General features: G+C 29.0%; 1 protein-coding gene across 5 annotated transcripts; it reads right to left on the reverse strand.

The window, feature by feature from the left end:
- Positions 1–225: 225 nt before the first annotated feature.
- On the reverse strand, positions 226–6,563 carry LOC113861145. Of its 5 annotated transcripts, none has more exons than XR_003504124.1 (8): positions 6,339–6,563; positions 4,825–5,087; positions 4,368–4,435; positions 2,521–4,177; positions 2,277–2,413; positions 1,925–2,096; positions 549–1,607; positions 228–438 (listed from the first exon to the last, which is right to left on the reverse strand). XR_003504124.1 is itself a non-coding variant. In XM_027493761.1 (7 exons), the coding sequence occupies exons 2-7, from the start codon at positions 4,973–4,975 to the stop codon at positions 961–963; spliced, it is 2,832 nt and encodes a 943-aa protein (XP_027349562.1). In that variant the 5' UTR covers positions 4,976–5,087; positions 5,965–6,563; the 3' UTR covers positions 226–960. The 5 variants fall into 5 exon arrangements, 2 of the variants coding, with proteins under 2 accessions (XP_027349562.1, XP_027349563.1); XR_003504121.1 differs by having other exon boundaries at positions 5,965–6,563; XR_003504122.1 differs by lacking the exon at positions 6,339–6,563 and adding an exon at positions 5,296–5,335.
- Between the last annotated feature and the right edge of the window lie 11,799 nt (positions 6,564–18,362).

An 18,362-nucleotide genomic window follows, 5' to 3' on the forward strand; every position in this document is an offset into this window, starting at 1 on the left:
TACTGTACTATCTTGTTTAATACGTTTATAAATTGCTTTGAACATATATAATTTGAACATTCAATTTGCAACTCTTTAAACGTTTTGTATTACATGTTCTTCAAAAACATGCAAAATACTGCAGAAGCAATACTTTTTAAAATTTAATACCGAATACCTAAATTGATACAACTATACTTGACATAAGGACATGTAAATTTAAGATTTACTTCAGTTAAATAGCGATAAAATATCAAAGCCAATTATATTAGTTGATAATCACACTAGATTTAAATGTCATTGATATTGAACATTCCTTTCAGAAAGGTCATTATCAGACAGGAAAAGAAGCAAAAGCAAGAACAATAATTCAAGTGGACAGCTTCAAAGCATTCTGCAACTTCCTGGCTTCTTTATTGTCACGTCATTCATATTTCAGCTTAGATCTTCCTTTTGAAACTACACCAAGTTGAGTTTACATTTCATTATTTCCAAACTTGTGAATACAAATGATAACCAAAAAGCAAATATACAAAGTAAGGATGATATCAAACAAAACTATAACACACCTGCTAATGGGATCAACAGATCAAACTTTACAAAATCTACAATCAAACACTTTCTCGCCCTCACTGGGTGAAACGAGGCACATGCTGAATAAAACTGTTGCTTTGTCTGTTTTGTCATTGAAAACAAGCCTAGTTATGTACTTTCGCAAGAAGCAATTGCAATTGGCTCTGTATTTACTTCTTGTTACTTGCGGTGGTTCCTTATTTGAGTATCCTCATTCACATTATAGTATCCAATATCAGAATAGTCAGCCATGGTGAAAAGAAACAGTACCAACCAACCAAGTCTCCTATATTCTTCCTTATCAATTTTCATCCCCCTGCTTGATATTTAGCTTCTTTGCATCCTTTCCACCTCACATGCAAATTCCTTGAACAGTTAGCATGAGCATGAAGCCATGAGTTTTGTCTTTTACAAGTTGATGTTGCTCTCATTGTCCTTCAATTCAGATTCAAGCAGAGAGCATTTACTTTCTGGACTTTCACTTACAAGGCTCGGTATTGTATCGTCCATTAGTTCAGCAAGAATTGCCTCGGCCATGTCAACACCAACCATTTCAGCATCAGGTCCAAGGTTCATCCATGTTCCACTTCTTCCCATGTCTTTCCTAATAATTTGCTCCAAAGTACGAGGTAAGGGCAAGGGAAGGACATGCCAACACACTCCTTCCCAAACCTTGAGAATAACCCTTTTCATATATGGACTTGGCCTTATGCTAGGATTTACAAATGATACCCAAGGGGAGACCCCAAAGTAATGCTGACATACCTCCATGAGAACTTCATTGATACAGTCGAATAGGAGCTTCTGATCATGGCAAAGCAGGTTTGAAAAGAACTCTACCTGATCAAACAAGGAAGGATCTAGTATCTCATCTGAGGAAAGGCATTTCATCAACAATTGATCTCTAGTCAAGCCAGAGGTGTGAAAGACAGCTTTAACGTAATCATATATCAATTCATTTTCTTCAAGACAATATTTTCCTCTGTTAAATTGTTCCCTTGGCGAACAGTCGCGTTCTTGAAAATGAATTTGTAGTGGTTGAACAGGTAATTTAACTGAAAAAAATAAAATCAATATGATAAATAAAAGGGTTAGTTGGTCCCTCAAAAACAGTTCCAAATTTGTTCATGTAAGAATCAAAGGGACAAGAATATGAAACCAAACAAATATCTGAAACTATTTCTAGATCAATTTTTGGATGAAGTGTGATTTACAGAGCCACAGTAACCAGTATGTTGTTCTATTTCTAGTTTTAAAGAAAATAAAACTATTGCAACAAAAAGTTTCCAGATCTTGTTTTTACAAATATGGTTTTAACTTTTAAGTATGTATAAAGAGATGCCCCTCAATGCTCTAGTGAAGGAATGGTTACCAGGTTGACATCTGGAGTACCCAGGACCAATGTCATCATCTGAGAATGATGTGTCAAGAACAGATACAGGACTTGGTCGCCCGGATACATCTGTACCACTTTCTAGCTCTTCAATTTTCTTAGGGATGAAAGATTGACAAGGGGATGATGGTTGGTTATCTTCTGTTATGTCCTGTAAAAGAATCAAATGATAGTTTAGAATCTACAAATAAATTCTTACAGATATAGGGGTTTTGGAAGAAATCTTTAGTAGCCATTATATAACTTACGTTGATTATACTTCTAGCATTATAGCCAATTTATCCCTAGATCAATTATTTACATAAAAATATAATGTAGCAAGTGACATTACCTGATTTAAACATTCAGAACAACTTGCATCATCAGGGATTTCTAAGATATCATGATCTCGGTCCTTTCCTGCAATTAAGCCATTTGGATCCAAAGATGATTCCAGAACATTTTTCTCTTCTGTGGATTCTACATTATCTGCATAAAGAATTAAGAAATGATAAATGAAGGTAGATAAACATGCCTGCACCCCAAAGTTTATCCTAACATCTATAACTTATGTACTTTGAAGTTGAACACGGTACCTTCGACAACTATCTCATCTCTAACAGGATAACAGGCTTTGGAGGTATCAACATGACCAAGATCATGGGAGAAATTTGACTCGGACTTATTGTCTGGTGCTTTATCATTAGAGTTTTCATCACAAATGCTTGATTGTTTCTCTAAATTGTTAGTTTCCTGATCTGGATGACCAATAAAGGTTGCTTGTTTGGGAGACAAGTTATCCGCATCAACCTCCCTAGTTTTGTCCGGAGAAGAAAATCTTGCTTGTGCAGTCACATAATGACGCTCCAAATCCCTTCCAGGACTTCCAAGAGGAGAAAAGTTGTACTCAGGAATAGAAAGTATTCTCCCAAGGGTTTTGGGAAACTGCCTGCTTGAAATATTTGCGTTCTCATCTCCATTATCTAGCATCTCACATAGATGCTTCTTAGCCTCAATGTATATGTTAGAAACTCTTTGTTTGGGAGTACCACTTTCATGTTCCGCATTCAATTCAGAGTCTTTCAATGTACTGGTCTTGTTTCCTTTCACAACGTCAAACATAGGTCTTGCAATTTTTTCAATGAAGAAATGATCTTTATTAGGAGATCTCATTCCAGTATTATCTTTGCCATTGGATTTGCCTCCTGGCACTTTATTTTGACGGTCAACGGGGAGTTTTCGAGTGATCCCATCAGGGTTTCCATGTCTCTCTTTTCCCATAGCATGTTTCAATTTCTTTTTTATCTCTGTAAGAGAAAAATGTGAACCAACTCTCACAGAAGGACCTTTGTAATGGACAATATTATGAGACTCTAGCGATGAGGCAAGGTTGTTTTCACTTTCAGAAATTTGCATGCCCATTAGTGCAGGTTTCAGAATGACAATTCTATTTGAAAACTCAGTTTTCTCATTTTCATTTGTTGGGTTTTTTGATTGAGACTTCACCCTCTTCCTGAAGAAGTTACGATGCTTGCGGTTGACAATCTCCCTAGTTTGTTTCAGATCAACATGGTCTTGATCAGAGCTCTTGGAGCCAGTAACTGAACTGCAATCTTTGTCACCTTTCCCTCGAGCATTCTCCAACTCCTGAATGTATTTTAATAAGCGTGAATTTGGGTCTTGTAGAAGTCGAAGAAACAATTCCTTATCTGAACTTATGACCTGAAGTGCTTCCATGAATTCATCTGAGCAAAGGAATTTCCTATCTTCAGGGAGATCTTTCCCATTCAATATCATCTGATTCACAAATTCATGGATTGCATCTCTTGCAAGATTTTCAGAAACAACATGATTTTGGTTTGATTGTGCATGGAATTTGTCATCATTGTCATGCATCATGGAACAAGCAGCTTCTGTATGACAGAAATCCTCCATTATTTTGTCCAAATCAAAATTATCTTTTGACCGTTGCCTTGAATGCTGATTATGTGAAACATCAGGTTTCAAGGTTGCAATTGAATCCAAATCATGGCTGTCCATATCACGGCTTTTCTTGCGAGATTTCTTTTTCCTTTTGGAATCTGTCTTTGGAGGGTCTTCATGTCCTAATCTGGATTGCTTTGACTCTACTTCAGCATTACCTTCTTCCTTTATTCCATCCTGGTCAATGATCATCTCTTCTTCAATGAGTTTCTTCACACTAAGTTTATCAGCATCAGTAGTGACTGTTAGTCTCTTACTTTCTCCTCTGTCCTGAAACATATATGATGTTGTAATATTAAAAAAAAAAAAAGACTATACCCACACTGTCAGCACATAGAGGATAACAGATAATGTTATGTTACTTATACTATATAATTTTATCAATTTTAATGTATTCAACTTCAATTTTTTGGCTAAAAAAATCCCAAATTTGCATAAGCATATGGATGGACAGACTTACAAAATTGCCTTGACATTCCTCATCCAAATTGCTTAATGTTTCAAACTTGTTCTTCGTAAGAAAAGCACCTGCAGAAAAAAAATGAAATTTGACAATTATTATGGTTCTTTTCTATGAATGCAACACAGTTGGACCACAAATATTCCAGGATCATTATAAACAAGTAAAGTCTTTTATGATGAAAGATTTTGACTCAAAAATAGCACGTTGATTAATATACAGACATCACTCACAGCAGTGTAGCTTCTAAAACTGAATGCGACCCTAGAATAATTATATACAGTAGCACAAAAGTATATGCAGTTTTTTTCATTCCAAATTGTTTACCATAAACACATTTTATTATATATATTGAGCATATAGACACTCTTCCCATGGATATTTAGATACACGCACAAGAGCAAAGTTGTCAATTTTGGAAGTACAAATTTAGATGTTAAATTAAAGCATTCCTTACCAACAGCATGCTTGTTGCCATGCCTCTTATCTGCTATCAACTTTCGAGTTAAGCGGCCATGGCGAAAATCAAACATACTAATAAAACCCCACATACAACCTGACTGATCTTTCTCATACTGCACAGCGAATCGTTGGGACCTCTTTGCCATAATGATTGGCACAGTTTCCTCTTTCGATTTCCTCAGGATGTTAATAGGGTAATCTTGGCCTTTTGTTGCCAATGTTCAAACAAAACACCTCACAGGTATAATCTTGCTCAACCTGATTCATGGACAAAAACAAAAAGTAAACAAATGCTGTTCAAAGTCATAAACACACAAATATCGACACTCCCTGTAATGCCTCAAAATCATAGTTGGTGCACACTACACAACACCTTAACAAGGGACAAATGGTGCACTAAATATATGCAGGCCCAACTGATCTCTACTGGCAAACAAGTTTGTTCAAATCAACTCATAGAATGAACCTAGTCACGTGATTAAAGGAGTTAGACTCAGTCACACAGTTGATCATCTGAATCACTCCTTAGAACACAAAGATTTGGATTTCCACTGAAAACGGAAGAAGATGCAACATTATTGAGTGATTAGCAATTTAAGGCAGCTAAGGAAAAACTAAAAATTTGTGGGGAAATAGGATTGGTTGAACTAAGTACCTATGATTCAGGGTCTTTTTGACTCAACATGCTGCAGCAGTTAAAAGGCTATGATGCTGCTAGGTGAGTCCACTCACAAAGCATCTAGGAATTCCAATATCAGAACCCCAAGTTTCTCAACTGAGTGAAGCTCAAGGCAGCAATGCAATTTTTCTTTGGAAGGGAAGGTATATTAACCATCTCAGGTTCCACAGAGAAAGCTGAAAATTCCACTCCACTCTTCCCATAAAAAGAAGAAAAAAGCCAATTGAGACAACTAGCCTCACTTGTTCAGTGATTCCCCCCTTGTAAAAAAAAAAGGTGAATGATTAAACGTAATGGAAAAGTTTGATGATCACAAAAAAAAAAAGGCTTCAGACACACAAAAGCTTGGCCCCAACACTGTCTAATCCAAATTCTGTAATCACCAATTCAATCAGAACTCCATATTTTTCTGCATGACAGAATCTATGAATGCAATCAAATCAATAGTCCATTTACCTTCTTCCACCACTGAAATAACACAGCAAAGAAGCATCCAAATCCCAGCTAGCAACGACACATCATCGAGGAAGTGTTCCCCAAGAAATTCCAACCAAACTGTAAACTCTTATAAACCATTCACACTTAAACTCCGCCACAAAGGAAAAAAAACCAATATGCATCACCAAAATTCTCCTTCAGTTTCAGTTTCAGTTTCACGAAGACCCAGATATGGATAGAAGAAAAAAAAGCCTTGGAAACTCTATATTCTCAAACAACGTTTTAGGGGGTGAAACTGGACCAAACAAAAGACCCACCAAAAAAATCAAGACTTTTCCTATTAGTGTCCTTTTGACAACCAAAAAAGAAGAAAGATGGAAACTTGCACCGACCCAAGATTGTTTAACGCGGAATTTTGATGCGGGCAGCCATTAAAGAGTGAGAAAAAGTGGCAGAAAGAAGGGGAGAGAGAGAGAGAGTGAACAAAGTTTAGAATACAATGTTGTTGTTGGGTGGCAGAAGAATACGTGACAGTTGGGGCAGTGTGGTATAGCTGTGGGTCCATACGCTTAGTTTCTGTATTGAAAATGTTTTTGGGTGTCACCGTTTTCAATCTCTTCAATCAAAGTCATCACTGCAAATGCATTGCAACATACAAATGCATGCACACATTTTATTTTAAATATCCTTTTCCTCTTTTATTATTTTAATTATAAAGAAAAATGTATAAATTTCTTTCTTCAAATCTTTCATTTTTTGGGTACAAATTTTCCTTCATACTTATGTCAAGTAATTTCATTTTTCTGATGCATAATTAAATTTATGGTTTTAAATCATTTTTTTTCCTTTTTTCTCTCTTGAAAATAGAGAAGAATATTTATTACATTCCATTTTTATTTTTCAACAATTAAAAAATACCTTAATTTTTAATGGACAATTTATTATTGTTTAAACTTATAACGAATATGGTACGTGTAATGATATATTATAATATTTATATATTAAAATATTTAATATTTAAATAATAATTTATATAAATAAATATTTATTTAAAACAAAAAATATCATACATTATTTGAACTGCTAATTAAATATAATGGTGTTATATTGTTTTTATTTTAAAATGATGAGACAAAAATTAAAATTATATAATTACATATAAATCATAAAAATGGTTAACAATTAAATAAATAATTAAAAAAATTATATATTTTTATTTAAATAAAATTCAATAGTTTATATTTATTATTCTTATTCTTATAGTAATAAAGCATTCTCACTTGATATATCCCCAATTCATGTATACATGTGTAAGCATTGTATGTGTGCGTACATTTTATTTTTAAAAAAATATACCCTTTACTCTTAAAAAAGACCAATATATAGTAATATTGACCAATGTTAATAAAGAGTAATCGATAATTTTAGAGATTTATATATGTTTCTTTAAGATTGATCAATCCCTAGATAATGCTGACTAATTTTGATGCTAATTAATTGATGTTTAAAAATACTGACAATCATCATTAATACAAATAGTGTCCAACTATGAAATAAATTGACCATTAAACTATTAAATCCACTGTATATACAATTGTAATTTTACTATAAAAAAACTTATAGAAGACAATCCAACTAAAGAAAAAAAGTGACTCGTGAAAAGGGACCTAAAAATGAAACAAATTATTAGCTAAGGGTGAAATTCATGAATTATATGAAAACATTTTATACAAATTAGCTAAGTGTGGCAAATTATATACTATACAGTGAAGTCAACTTCAATAAAGAACTAAAAATATGAGGTGTCAGATAATCCTCTTATAAACTGTTTGCGTGACACTTAGATTTTCCTAAAATTTTATTTCTGCTTTTATTTGACTTTCTAAATTTTTTGTTAAATTGAATATTATTTCACTATCAAACTACTTTAAATTTTACCTTAAAAAAACTACTTGATTTTTTAATTAATTCAGCTAACGTTATTCCTTTTTATAAACTACATAAATAACACTCAACATTAACAAATTTATAGAAAGGGGCGATGTTTAAATATATATTAAATAAACTAATTTTTGCGTCTCTCCTAAAAACACTCAATTAGCACCCATATATAAATTTTAAATAATCATATTACCACTTATTAACTTTTAAATTTATAATTAAATAGTTTAAATTTATTATTTTTATATTATATTATATAAAGAATAAATAGAATAGTTTTAAAAAAATTAATGGTTTTGAAGTTTAATTATCAGGTTCATAATATCAAATCCTCATTCACAAATTCAAAAAAAAAAAATGAAGAAAATTAAGGGAAATAAAATATATATAGAGTAAATATGTCAGTATACTTATTAGAATAATGTTAATAATCTACTTTTTTTTAATAAACTTCTTATTATTGATTAAAATTTATTTAAAATTATAAAAATTATATGAATTTTTTTTTTAATGTTTCTCTCATATATTTTAGATTTTAATAAATTATGATTAATAATAAATTATATATTAAATAATATGTTGTTAATATTTTTACATGTAGTTTCTTAAATTATTAAAAAGAAATTTGTCACCTATAGAATTACCTACCTGACACCTATAGTCTAGAAAAAGAAAAATACCAAAATTTGGTAATATATCTCATGTTGGTATGGTACATATATGGGAGATTTCCCATGTACTGCTTATTGCATACAGCTATTGATTTATCAACCTCAACTTTGACCCATGCTTCAATGAATATATACTCTTCAACTATAAACAATTCATCCCGTGGATTTCATAAGCAAGTGAGAAAGACTAATTGAATTATAATAAATAAACATATAGATATTTATTATGAATATATAACTACATATTTTTTTATTTGACATGCTCTACATATAAAAAAATTAACATATATTAAGAGTTTGTTTATCTAATTCATATATATAATATCATCTTTTCAAAAGTATTATTATAAGTTATTTCTAAGAATAATACTTAATAAAATTAAATATTTTACTAGCATTTAACACATATTTATTGAAGATAATATTGTTTTGTTGAAGTTAAATTTTTTAAGTTACTACAAACTTTATTATTAAATTTTTTTTTCTTTTTCACATGTAAATTTTTATATAAACGTAAATTGATAACAAACCATTCAAATATCATATACTACAGTCTTATGAAGACATTATAATGCAAAAAAAAAAAAAAATATAATATATTTTCATATATAGTATTACACGGTATACAAACTTTTGAGAAAATTATTAATTTATATTTGATCAAATTCTTCTATATAAGTACTACGTTAAGTAGGAGATGATTCTTTAACATATTAACCTTCTAAGTTTTGTATAAGACATGCACTAAACACAAATTTAAACTATTATCTTTCATAATCTTTCACAACTCTTGTTATAAAATCTCCTTTCATAAAAATAATTATTTTATTATTATTTAGTTGAATTTAATATAATTAAAAAAATATTTCTATAAAGTAGTTACTGATCTCTCATTTCAACTCGCTCGTTAAATCCTTTCAAGTAAAATAAAATGTATATTTTAAAAGAGAAGAGAGTAATTCATAACCTATTGTTTAAGTGTTTAAATTCTAAAAATTAAATGTGAAGAGAAAAATTATGGTTAAAATAAATAAACATTCATACAATTTTAAAAACTCGAGTAAATATTTGAATTAAAAATAATTCATGATTGGTAATTAAGTGGCAAAATATATTATAAAATCCATCGTTGAGCCACTTAACAAAAAGATAAAGAATAATTGATAGGTAAGATAAGTGGCTGAACGACAACATTCGAAATAGATGGTGACATTTAAAAAAGGAACAAATGAAATAATGGGAAAATATATTTTTTGCTTTCTTATTTATTCTAAAATTTAAATAGATATTTGAGATATATCACAAATTTCTTATCTGCATCTCACGCTGCCACTTTCATGCGTTGTACCTAATACCTTTATTTGGTTAACAACGGTGGAAGGAGAAATGAAAGGACAAAAAGAAAAGAAATTTTACCTTACTATATAATATGATCGTTATATTATTTTTCTTTGATATTAGCTAATTAGGTATAATCAGTTTTAATAAAATAAAAGGTCATATATAAGATAATTAAGAAATAAACTTTAATGAATACACTTTAAAATTTTAATTGTTTCATAATTTTATAATTAGTGTTGCGGTGGATGTAGCATCTATGGGTTAGGTTTACCAAATTCTCCATTTTAAGAAGGCATTAAACTTTCAAATTATGCATCATCCCTACCAAATGAAATAAATATATAGATTTAGCAGCGTATTTGAAAATCTCACTCTACCTATAAACTTTTTCTTTTTTCCTTTTTGCACTCTAAAAATTAATTAATATACTATGAACAAAATTGTAATGTTATTTATATTAATACTAATTACTTTAACTAAATTACAATAAAATTATTTAAATCTCAAAGTCGTGATGTGGATGGCTTTTGACTGCACCGTCAAAGAGCTAGATTAGAGGATACGTTGCTTTATATAATCTATTGAAAATTACCAAATTAGATATAACTTCGTGTATTTTGATTTAAATATTTATTACGAAATAAGCTGATCCATGAATATTATTTTGAAAACTAATCCAATCTAATTTAAATCGAACATATATATATATATATATATATATATATATATATATAATTAATATTTCACGTCATATTTATCAAATTATATATTAATAAAAATTACAACACTGAACTATTTTTATGATTTTATTTCTAAATATGTAGCATATTATTAATTTTTACAGATAATTATTTTATTATTTTAATGATCATGTAAGTATATATATTTTTAAATTAATTTAAAATATTTTTCTATATCATATTTTTATATAATTGTTATGTTAAAATTTAATTATATTTAAAAATATAAATAATTGATAAAATAATTTATTTATTGTGAAATTCCACTGGAAATCAGACCAGACCACCGGCTCAACCAGACCACTGAATACCTCTTATTAATAAATATATATTTGTCAATTGACTATAAAAATAAAGTATTGTTACTGAAAAAATATCAAAATTAAAAATAACTAAACTAATTTAAAGATTGGATTTGATTAATTTAAAATTAATATTATATATTCTCAAACTAAATCAAGTTGAACAACAAGTATTTTATAATCAAATTGGATACTTTTTTACTTCAAATTTATTATATACATGCGTTTTAAATTAGAAAATCAATTTCTATTACTATACATTTTCCTGGTAAATATTTCTTTATTTGAGTACGTAATTTAAATAACAAAAAATATTTTAAATTTAACTCTTAAAATTGAGATGAGTAACTAATAGTAATAATATTTTAGTAAGAAAAATATTTATTATATTTTTATAACTTTAATATAATAAAAAATTTCTGCTTAAACTCGACATTCACAAAATCATAAATTTAAAATCCACCTAATATTTCTGATGAAATCCATTCCAAAGCTACTTAATCTAACTGCAAATTAGTGCTGCACTGTTTGTTTTCAATCGTCATCTTGAGTTTAATTAGACAGCCATATAAATTAATTTTATTAAACAAAATTTCAAACAAGACACCTGCTCTTAATACTATGGTTCCCCGCTGCCAACCCCAAAGTGTTTTTATCAGCAAAAGAAAATATATTTGATTGTTCATATATTAAATTAAAATTATTTTTATCAATTCATTTACGTGTTTAGTAAATTATTTATAAGATGTTTACCGTCTTAGTTTGAATAACTTTAATTTTATAAATTAAATTTTGCAAAATCAAAATGACCTCAGCCAAACACAAAGATACACAAAAACAACACTGCTTCTTATGTAGAAGCATCTCATAGATACAAAAGCAGGTGTGAAGCATTCAGGTTAATTTTTGTGAGGAGCAGTTAGGAATATAAATAGTTAAACAATAATGCTATTCAAACACCTGAAATTGGTATCTATACCTAACACTGTGTATTAACAATTTCTAAATATAAAATTATAAATTAGTTATTTTACATACGTGAACATATTGCCTAAATCAAAGTTAACCAAACTTAAAAAAATAATTAAAACATCGTGTAACTCTCCTGTCTACTAGCCTTTTGTTCCTCCTCTCTTTTTCTTCTTCTTCTTGAACAAATAAAAAAAAATTAATTTGAATCGCAAAGTTACGTTGTTGTTGTCGTCTTTCTTCAATAATAAAAAATATTTTTTTCTCACTCACACGAACTATTCATTATTGCGTGACTCTTTCTTACTTGTTCTTTGTGGCCTACTCTTGGATATTTGCGTATTAGCCCTCATTTAAGTCTCTGTATTGCATATAGGTTAAAATAGTGGTTAGGCATCAGTAGTCACAGCATCACAGGTACTTTTAGTGTCCTCTTCTTTAAGTTTTCTACCGTGTTGATGAATACTCTAAAATTATTTTAGATTCTTTTGTAGTAGCCTTATAGACAACTGCAGTTAGTGAATGTAGTTAATTTCACATATTAAATTAGTGCATTTTTTACCTAGGTTCTAATAATTAGTGTATAAGCTAACATTAAACTATTTTACATATGTTTTCTATTAATCCTGAGTATGATAATAATAATACTATTATTTTAACTGTATAAATATGGTTATTTACCATAAAAATATGATAATTCAATTTTTACCCTATCTTCAACACAAAGACTCGAATGAGGGCCAATACGCAAACACTCAGTAATAGACTACAAAGAACAAGTGAGAGAGAGTCACACAATAATGAACAGTCTCTGAAAATGATAAAGAATTTTTTTTTTATTATTAAAAAAGGACAACAATAATGTAGCTTTGCAATTCAAATGTATTTTTTTATTATTTATTTAAAAAGAAAAAGAAAAAAAAGAGAAATTAGAGGCCAGTAAACAAAAGAATTACATGACGTTTTAATTTTTTTTTTTTAGTTAACTTAAATTTAAGTAATATGTTCACGTGTGTAGAATATCTAATATGTTATTTTGTATTTGAAAAATGTTAATATACGATGTTAAGTATAAACACTATTTGAATAACATTATTGATAGGTAGAATGGGTCCACTCCACACATCTTTTTCCACCCCCCAAACTTTGACGGTGATTTATTGTCCAATCCATGAATGTAGCAGACAAAAGGTAAGCACCATGTCATATACACTGCAGCCACTGCCACTTCTATTAATATTAGCCATGGTTTTCGTAATTAATGACAATCAATTTTTAATATTGAAATAAAAAAAAAGGGGTGCGTGCAATTTTTGTTCCTTTGTAGTTGTACTTTATGTGACACATTCATGGGGGTCGTTAGTCATTAATAAAAATGGATTGAATGCTTATAAAATATCAAGAAGCAATCAATTTAGTGTCATATATATTTTGTTCTTACATGTAGCAACTTGTGTGAGTTCTCGAATCTATTGAACCCATCGATACCGTTTTTGTTTCGAATAATCACAAAAGGGTCACATCTTTGGGACCACAAACATGGAATCTAATTCTATTTCTAATGCATCATTACTAACACTTATTAGGTGCAACTTATATATTATCAAATAATTACTTTCAGAAAGGGATAGGATACCCTGTATGTAAATACCTCTTCAAAATTGGACTGCAATCCTTTTCTTCTCCCTAACACAAGATTTTTGTTCATAGTTCCAATATTTTAAGCATTTTTAATTAATATAATAAAAGCCTAGTATTAAATGTCAACACTGATTTTCGATAAAAGTTAATTGTAATTAAATGATAGTAAAAAAATACAAAAATAAAAATAAAAATACTGAATCTAAGTTTTATTAATTTTTATGAAACAGTCTTTTCTCATTTATCTGGCTTGTTCTTAAAGGCTTGCAATATGATTAAAGGTGAGTGGGGCTAGTGGGTTGGGTGCATAACATATTGAGGACCACAATGAACTAAAAAATAGGCACTCACTCCTAATTCAATCATTCATATACCAACTTTTCAATTTTACATGTAAATAGAAACATGGAGCTATTTACCTTTCACACCTCAACTCTTGAAAAAGAAGCAAGAATTCTGGTAAAAAGTTGTGACTATTTCTGCCGCAGAAAATGACCTATATGCATGCTTGTTCATGGGATTAAGGATATCAATAATCACTAATTATTATTTGTATGTATGTTTCTGGTGCCAATTAATCTTGCTTTTTCTTGCACTTTCCTTCATATTTACTTGGTGGTGGTTGAGGGTGCAGATTTGGAAACGGTTGATTCAGTGACATTGAAATCATGTTAATGAGAAAAAAAAAATTTGTTACATCTTACGGGACTGTCAATCTATGTACTTTGGTTATAGTTGTCGTTGTTGTACCTATACAAAGGATATCATATAGGACAAAATTTACATAGTATTGGGTTATTAGTATTATTTATTGATATTAAATATAAATATTTTATTAAAATAAATTATAATTTTATTTAATAAATAATACTAATTGCACTTCAAAGAATATACTTAAATTTTGTCGTATCATGTAATCAGGTAGTTTGCATGTCACTTGTTGTCCTTTGATATAAATTTTATTTATTTTTCAAAATTCAATTGATACTAATGGTTGTAGAATTAAAATTAAAATATTGATTGAATTCTGTCATGGGAGGTTTAATTTTCACAGGGATGGAGGAAAGTGATGGATGTTTCTGTATTAAAATTTGAAAATTCTCAGGGATATATTTAAAAATTTTAATTGAATTCCTCCTTAAATATGTTATAAAAATGTTACCTAACTATATATTTTTCACTCTTGTCAATCCTAATATTGATTTTCATAACACCCCATGTCATTTCTTCTAAAATATATGTATAAAAATGTTGTTAAACCAAGTGAAACTTGTTATGGGGTTAACATCATTATTGATATCTCCCTTATACAATTAGTAGAGCTACTTTTTTTGACTAATAATAGTGGGTAGGAGGCTAACTACAACTACTGCCTTTTAAGCATTGGATGCTCCCCTTTTCTGCCTGCTATGTCTTGAAAAGGGTTCTTAATCCATATGCTATCAAGAAAAATAAAGTAAAAGCAAAGTTGCAAGGCACTGTTTTGGGGGAAGGGGACCCATTCATGAACCATTTGACATAGATATGCAACTTAGAAGCTGTGAAATCTTCTTAATTAGATCAACTCTTTTGGTTGTTTATAATCCTATTTATTTTTTAGTAATGTACTCTTTGGTTACCCTTAATAATTATGTCAATTTATAAGTTATACGTTATACTACAGCAATCGGTTTATGTGATTTGTTGTTATGACTTGAGATGTTAGCTTAATATATATTATTTCAAACGTGTGTTAACTTAGACTTAGCTATATTTATTCAGTTTCTTTGAGACTTACGTGAGCGGTTATATGAATTTTTAGTTCATGTGAAACATGCTAATTTTAATTTAACTTGCTATGTATAATGATTTTTTAATTCATATTTTAACACATCAATTTTTTAACTATAGATATAACTCTGATGAACTTAATAAGGTTGTGCTCGATAAAGTTCAAAAGAAAGCTGTCACTGTGGTAGTTCGAGAATGATTGAGGATAATAGAGGTGATATATTTTATAAAGACACTCTAATAGTGAAGTTAGTATCTATTGAAATAGAATAACAGTGTGTGCATATATGTGTCAATTGCTTACTTCATTTAATAAAGAAGATTGATCATACAGAACGAACTTTTTGGATTCAATTCCAATATTAGGCTATAAACCACTTAGAAAAACTAATAAGAGTGTTGAATTTTTTTTAGTAGCCCTAGATTATATATCAAATTTGTAATTTGACCTAACTTAATACATTCACGAGTAGTTTGAGTTGAATTGAATTAAAATAAATAAATTTCTATCAACTGAAATCTAATATATTTTAAATAGCAAATTGAGTTCAAAATACTTTAAAATTCACTTAATGTACACACAGAATTTTATCTGTTTTATTTATTTATTTACTCTTTAACAGTGATAGCTAGAGAAGCAAAACAAGAGTGTTTCCTTTCATAAATAATTTGAACAACAATCAACATTTAAATATTAAAATTTAAAATTTTACATAACAAGTTAAGTCAAAATTTTGTTTATATTACTTACATTATTAGCCCAGCATGCTTTATGTAATAAAAAATGAAAACTCATTTTTAAAATGGTATAAAAAAATAGCAAAAGCAAAAATATTTGGGGTGATCAAGTCAAATATCTCCGGAAACAGATATGTGTTGAAAGCTACTCTTAGATGGCCTCATTTCAATGACAATCTGGCCTATATACTAACTACACTTCCCCACCCAATCTTTTTTGAAGTACCAAAATAAAAATAATCATATTTAGAAATAATCAAATATTATATAGAATAATCTACAATACAACTAAAAAAAATAAAGCGCAACCTCATATATTATATAATAATATATTCATATTCTTGTCAACTTCGTTTGATTATGGAAAAATAATTCACCATCGGATATCTAACTTACATATTTTTGTGTGTTGAAATTATATCTCGTCTTTTAATTTTACATAATAAATCGTATCACGTTCGGAATAATCAAACAGTGACAATTGCTATGTTCATATTATTTGACTAATTAGAATTGCACTACGTCATCCATATTATAATTAATACCATAATATGACAAATAGCTTTATAAAATGGAGATAAAGTATAAACACAGGCATTGTGCCCTAAACAACAATCTAGCAATTAACCATTCATTAGAATTTCAACGAGTAGAAAAAGTGGAGATGCTTTATTAGTTTATATCATCCAATTGGAGTTGTAGAAACATTAGGGTGATGTTTACATTTATAAAGAAATTTCAAAGGAGCTTTAGAATTTTCTCAATGGCACCAAGTGCTGATAAACTATACTCTTATTTTCTCTATCTTGAATTATTATATATAGTTTCTAAGATAATAATGATTACCTTAAACAGGAAAAGAACATCGCATCTTATCTTATCTTAATTACTTTATTTAATATTGGAAACCCTTGTGGCTTTATATTCTTCCCTTTGATTTTTCTGTAGTTCAGGTATGAGCTTCAAGCAAGGTCTGCAACAATTGCATTACATGTGAACTTTTACCTTGTTTCAAAGCCACTAGATAGGTGGTTCTGAATTAATAGTCATTAGATGTAATGTTATATAATTTTAAACTTTTTAATAAATATTAAAGTAATTCAATTACTAATCAAAATAAGGGATCATGAAAATTTCAAATAGGTTATAAATCTCACCCTATAATGAATCGTGTTTAAAGTACACAGATATGATGAGGTGCTTCAGATACTTGCATTCAGCTTTGAAGAAGCAAACCCATATGGTCCCTCTCTTGTGGCACCCACAATTAAAGTCCACCCCACCAAGAGATTGTCCCTCCAGAAGTGGCCAGTGCCCTACTTTGATGAGAGTGTTCAACCACAACAATTTATTATATTATCATCAACCAAGAAGTGAAAATTTACCTTATTATTATAAGGACCAACCTTAAGAGCGCTCGTGCTTCACATCTGAATGAAACCAAACCTAAATTTTTTAAAATATTAAGTGATCATTTAATTAAAAGTTGAGTAAAATTAGTTTTCATAAAATTATTTTTATTAAAACATGTGTTTTACATTAAAATTTGTGATCGTTAATTTTTTTCATGATTTTTTTAATCAAGCACCAGGTTCACCTAATTGACATACCCACTATTTTAAAATACGCAACTAAAAGTAGTATTTTTAAAAAATATATATTTATCATATTAAAAATAAAAAGGGTAATAAATGTTATTTTTTAATAAAAAATTTATTATTTTTATATATTTAAACTCAATTATTGTAAAGTCAAATAAATTTATTAAATAGAATAGAGTTGATTAAAAGAAATAACCCAGCCAAATACAAGAAAATATGTGTGAACAGCTTGTGTAAACTCCCCACCTACACAGCAAAACTATTCCCCTCTTGAGTTAACAGATGTCTAAACAAAAAAGCAACGAATCCAGACAAAACACAGAACAGTGTGCAAATCTATGTACAGTCTATGAATCAGAACAGAACCACATATGACACATCAGGACAGAGTTGTGGTTACTTATAATGCTACTGTTATATAGTGCCTTTCAATTTTTTATTTATATGTTTAACATCCTCCAAACGTACATTTAAGTGACGTTTATACCAAAGAAAAAGTGACATTAATATAAACATATTTTAAATAGCTTGAGCATAAAAGTATGTCATGTTTGGTTAAATGGAATACTTTTATAAAACGAAATTATCAATAGGTAGGAATAAAACTTTTCCAACCTTCAATAAATATTTTTCATGCTAAATGAAGGTATAATGGCTAAACATATTTTTTGAATGGTGATTGAAGACAAATATATTATTCTT

Source organism: Abrus precatorius, unplaced genomic scaffold, assembly GCF_003935025.1.
Source record: "Abrus precatorius isolate BTA unplaced genomic scaffold, Abrus_2018 Scaffold3, whole genome shotgun sequence".
NCBI classification, from domain to species: Eukaryota; Viridiplantae; Streptophyta; class Magnoliopsida; order Fabales; family Fabaceae; genus Abrus; species Abrus precatorius.

What these genes read in the sequence shown, in the direction of transcription:
- LOC113861145 (XM_027493761.1), bottom strand. Translation starts at nt 4,975, where the DNA reads ATGGCAAAGAGGTCCCAACGATTCGCTGTGCAGTATGAGAAAGATCAG. An exon ending in AGGAATGTCAAGGCAATTTT is followed by an intron (nt 4,178 to 4,367) that starts GTAAGTCTGTCC and finishes TATATGTTTCAG; the next exon opens with GACAGAGGAGAAAGTAAGAG. An exon ending in AGATGAGATAGTTGTCGAAG is followed by an intron (nt 2,414 to 2,520) that starts GTACCGTGTTCA and finishes TTCTTTATGCAG; the next exon opens with ATAATGTAGAATCCACAGAA.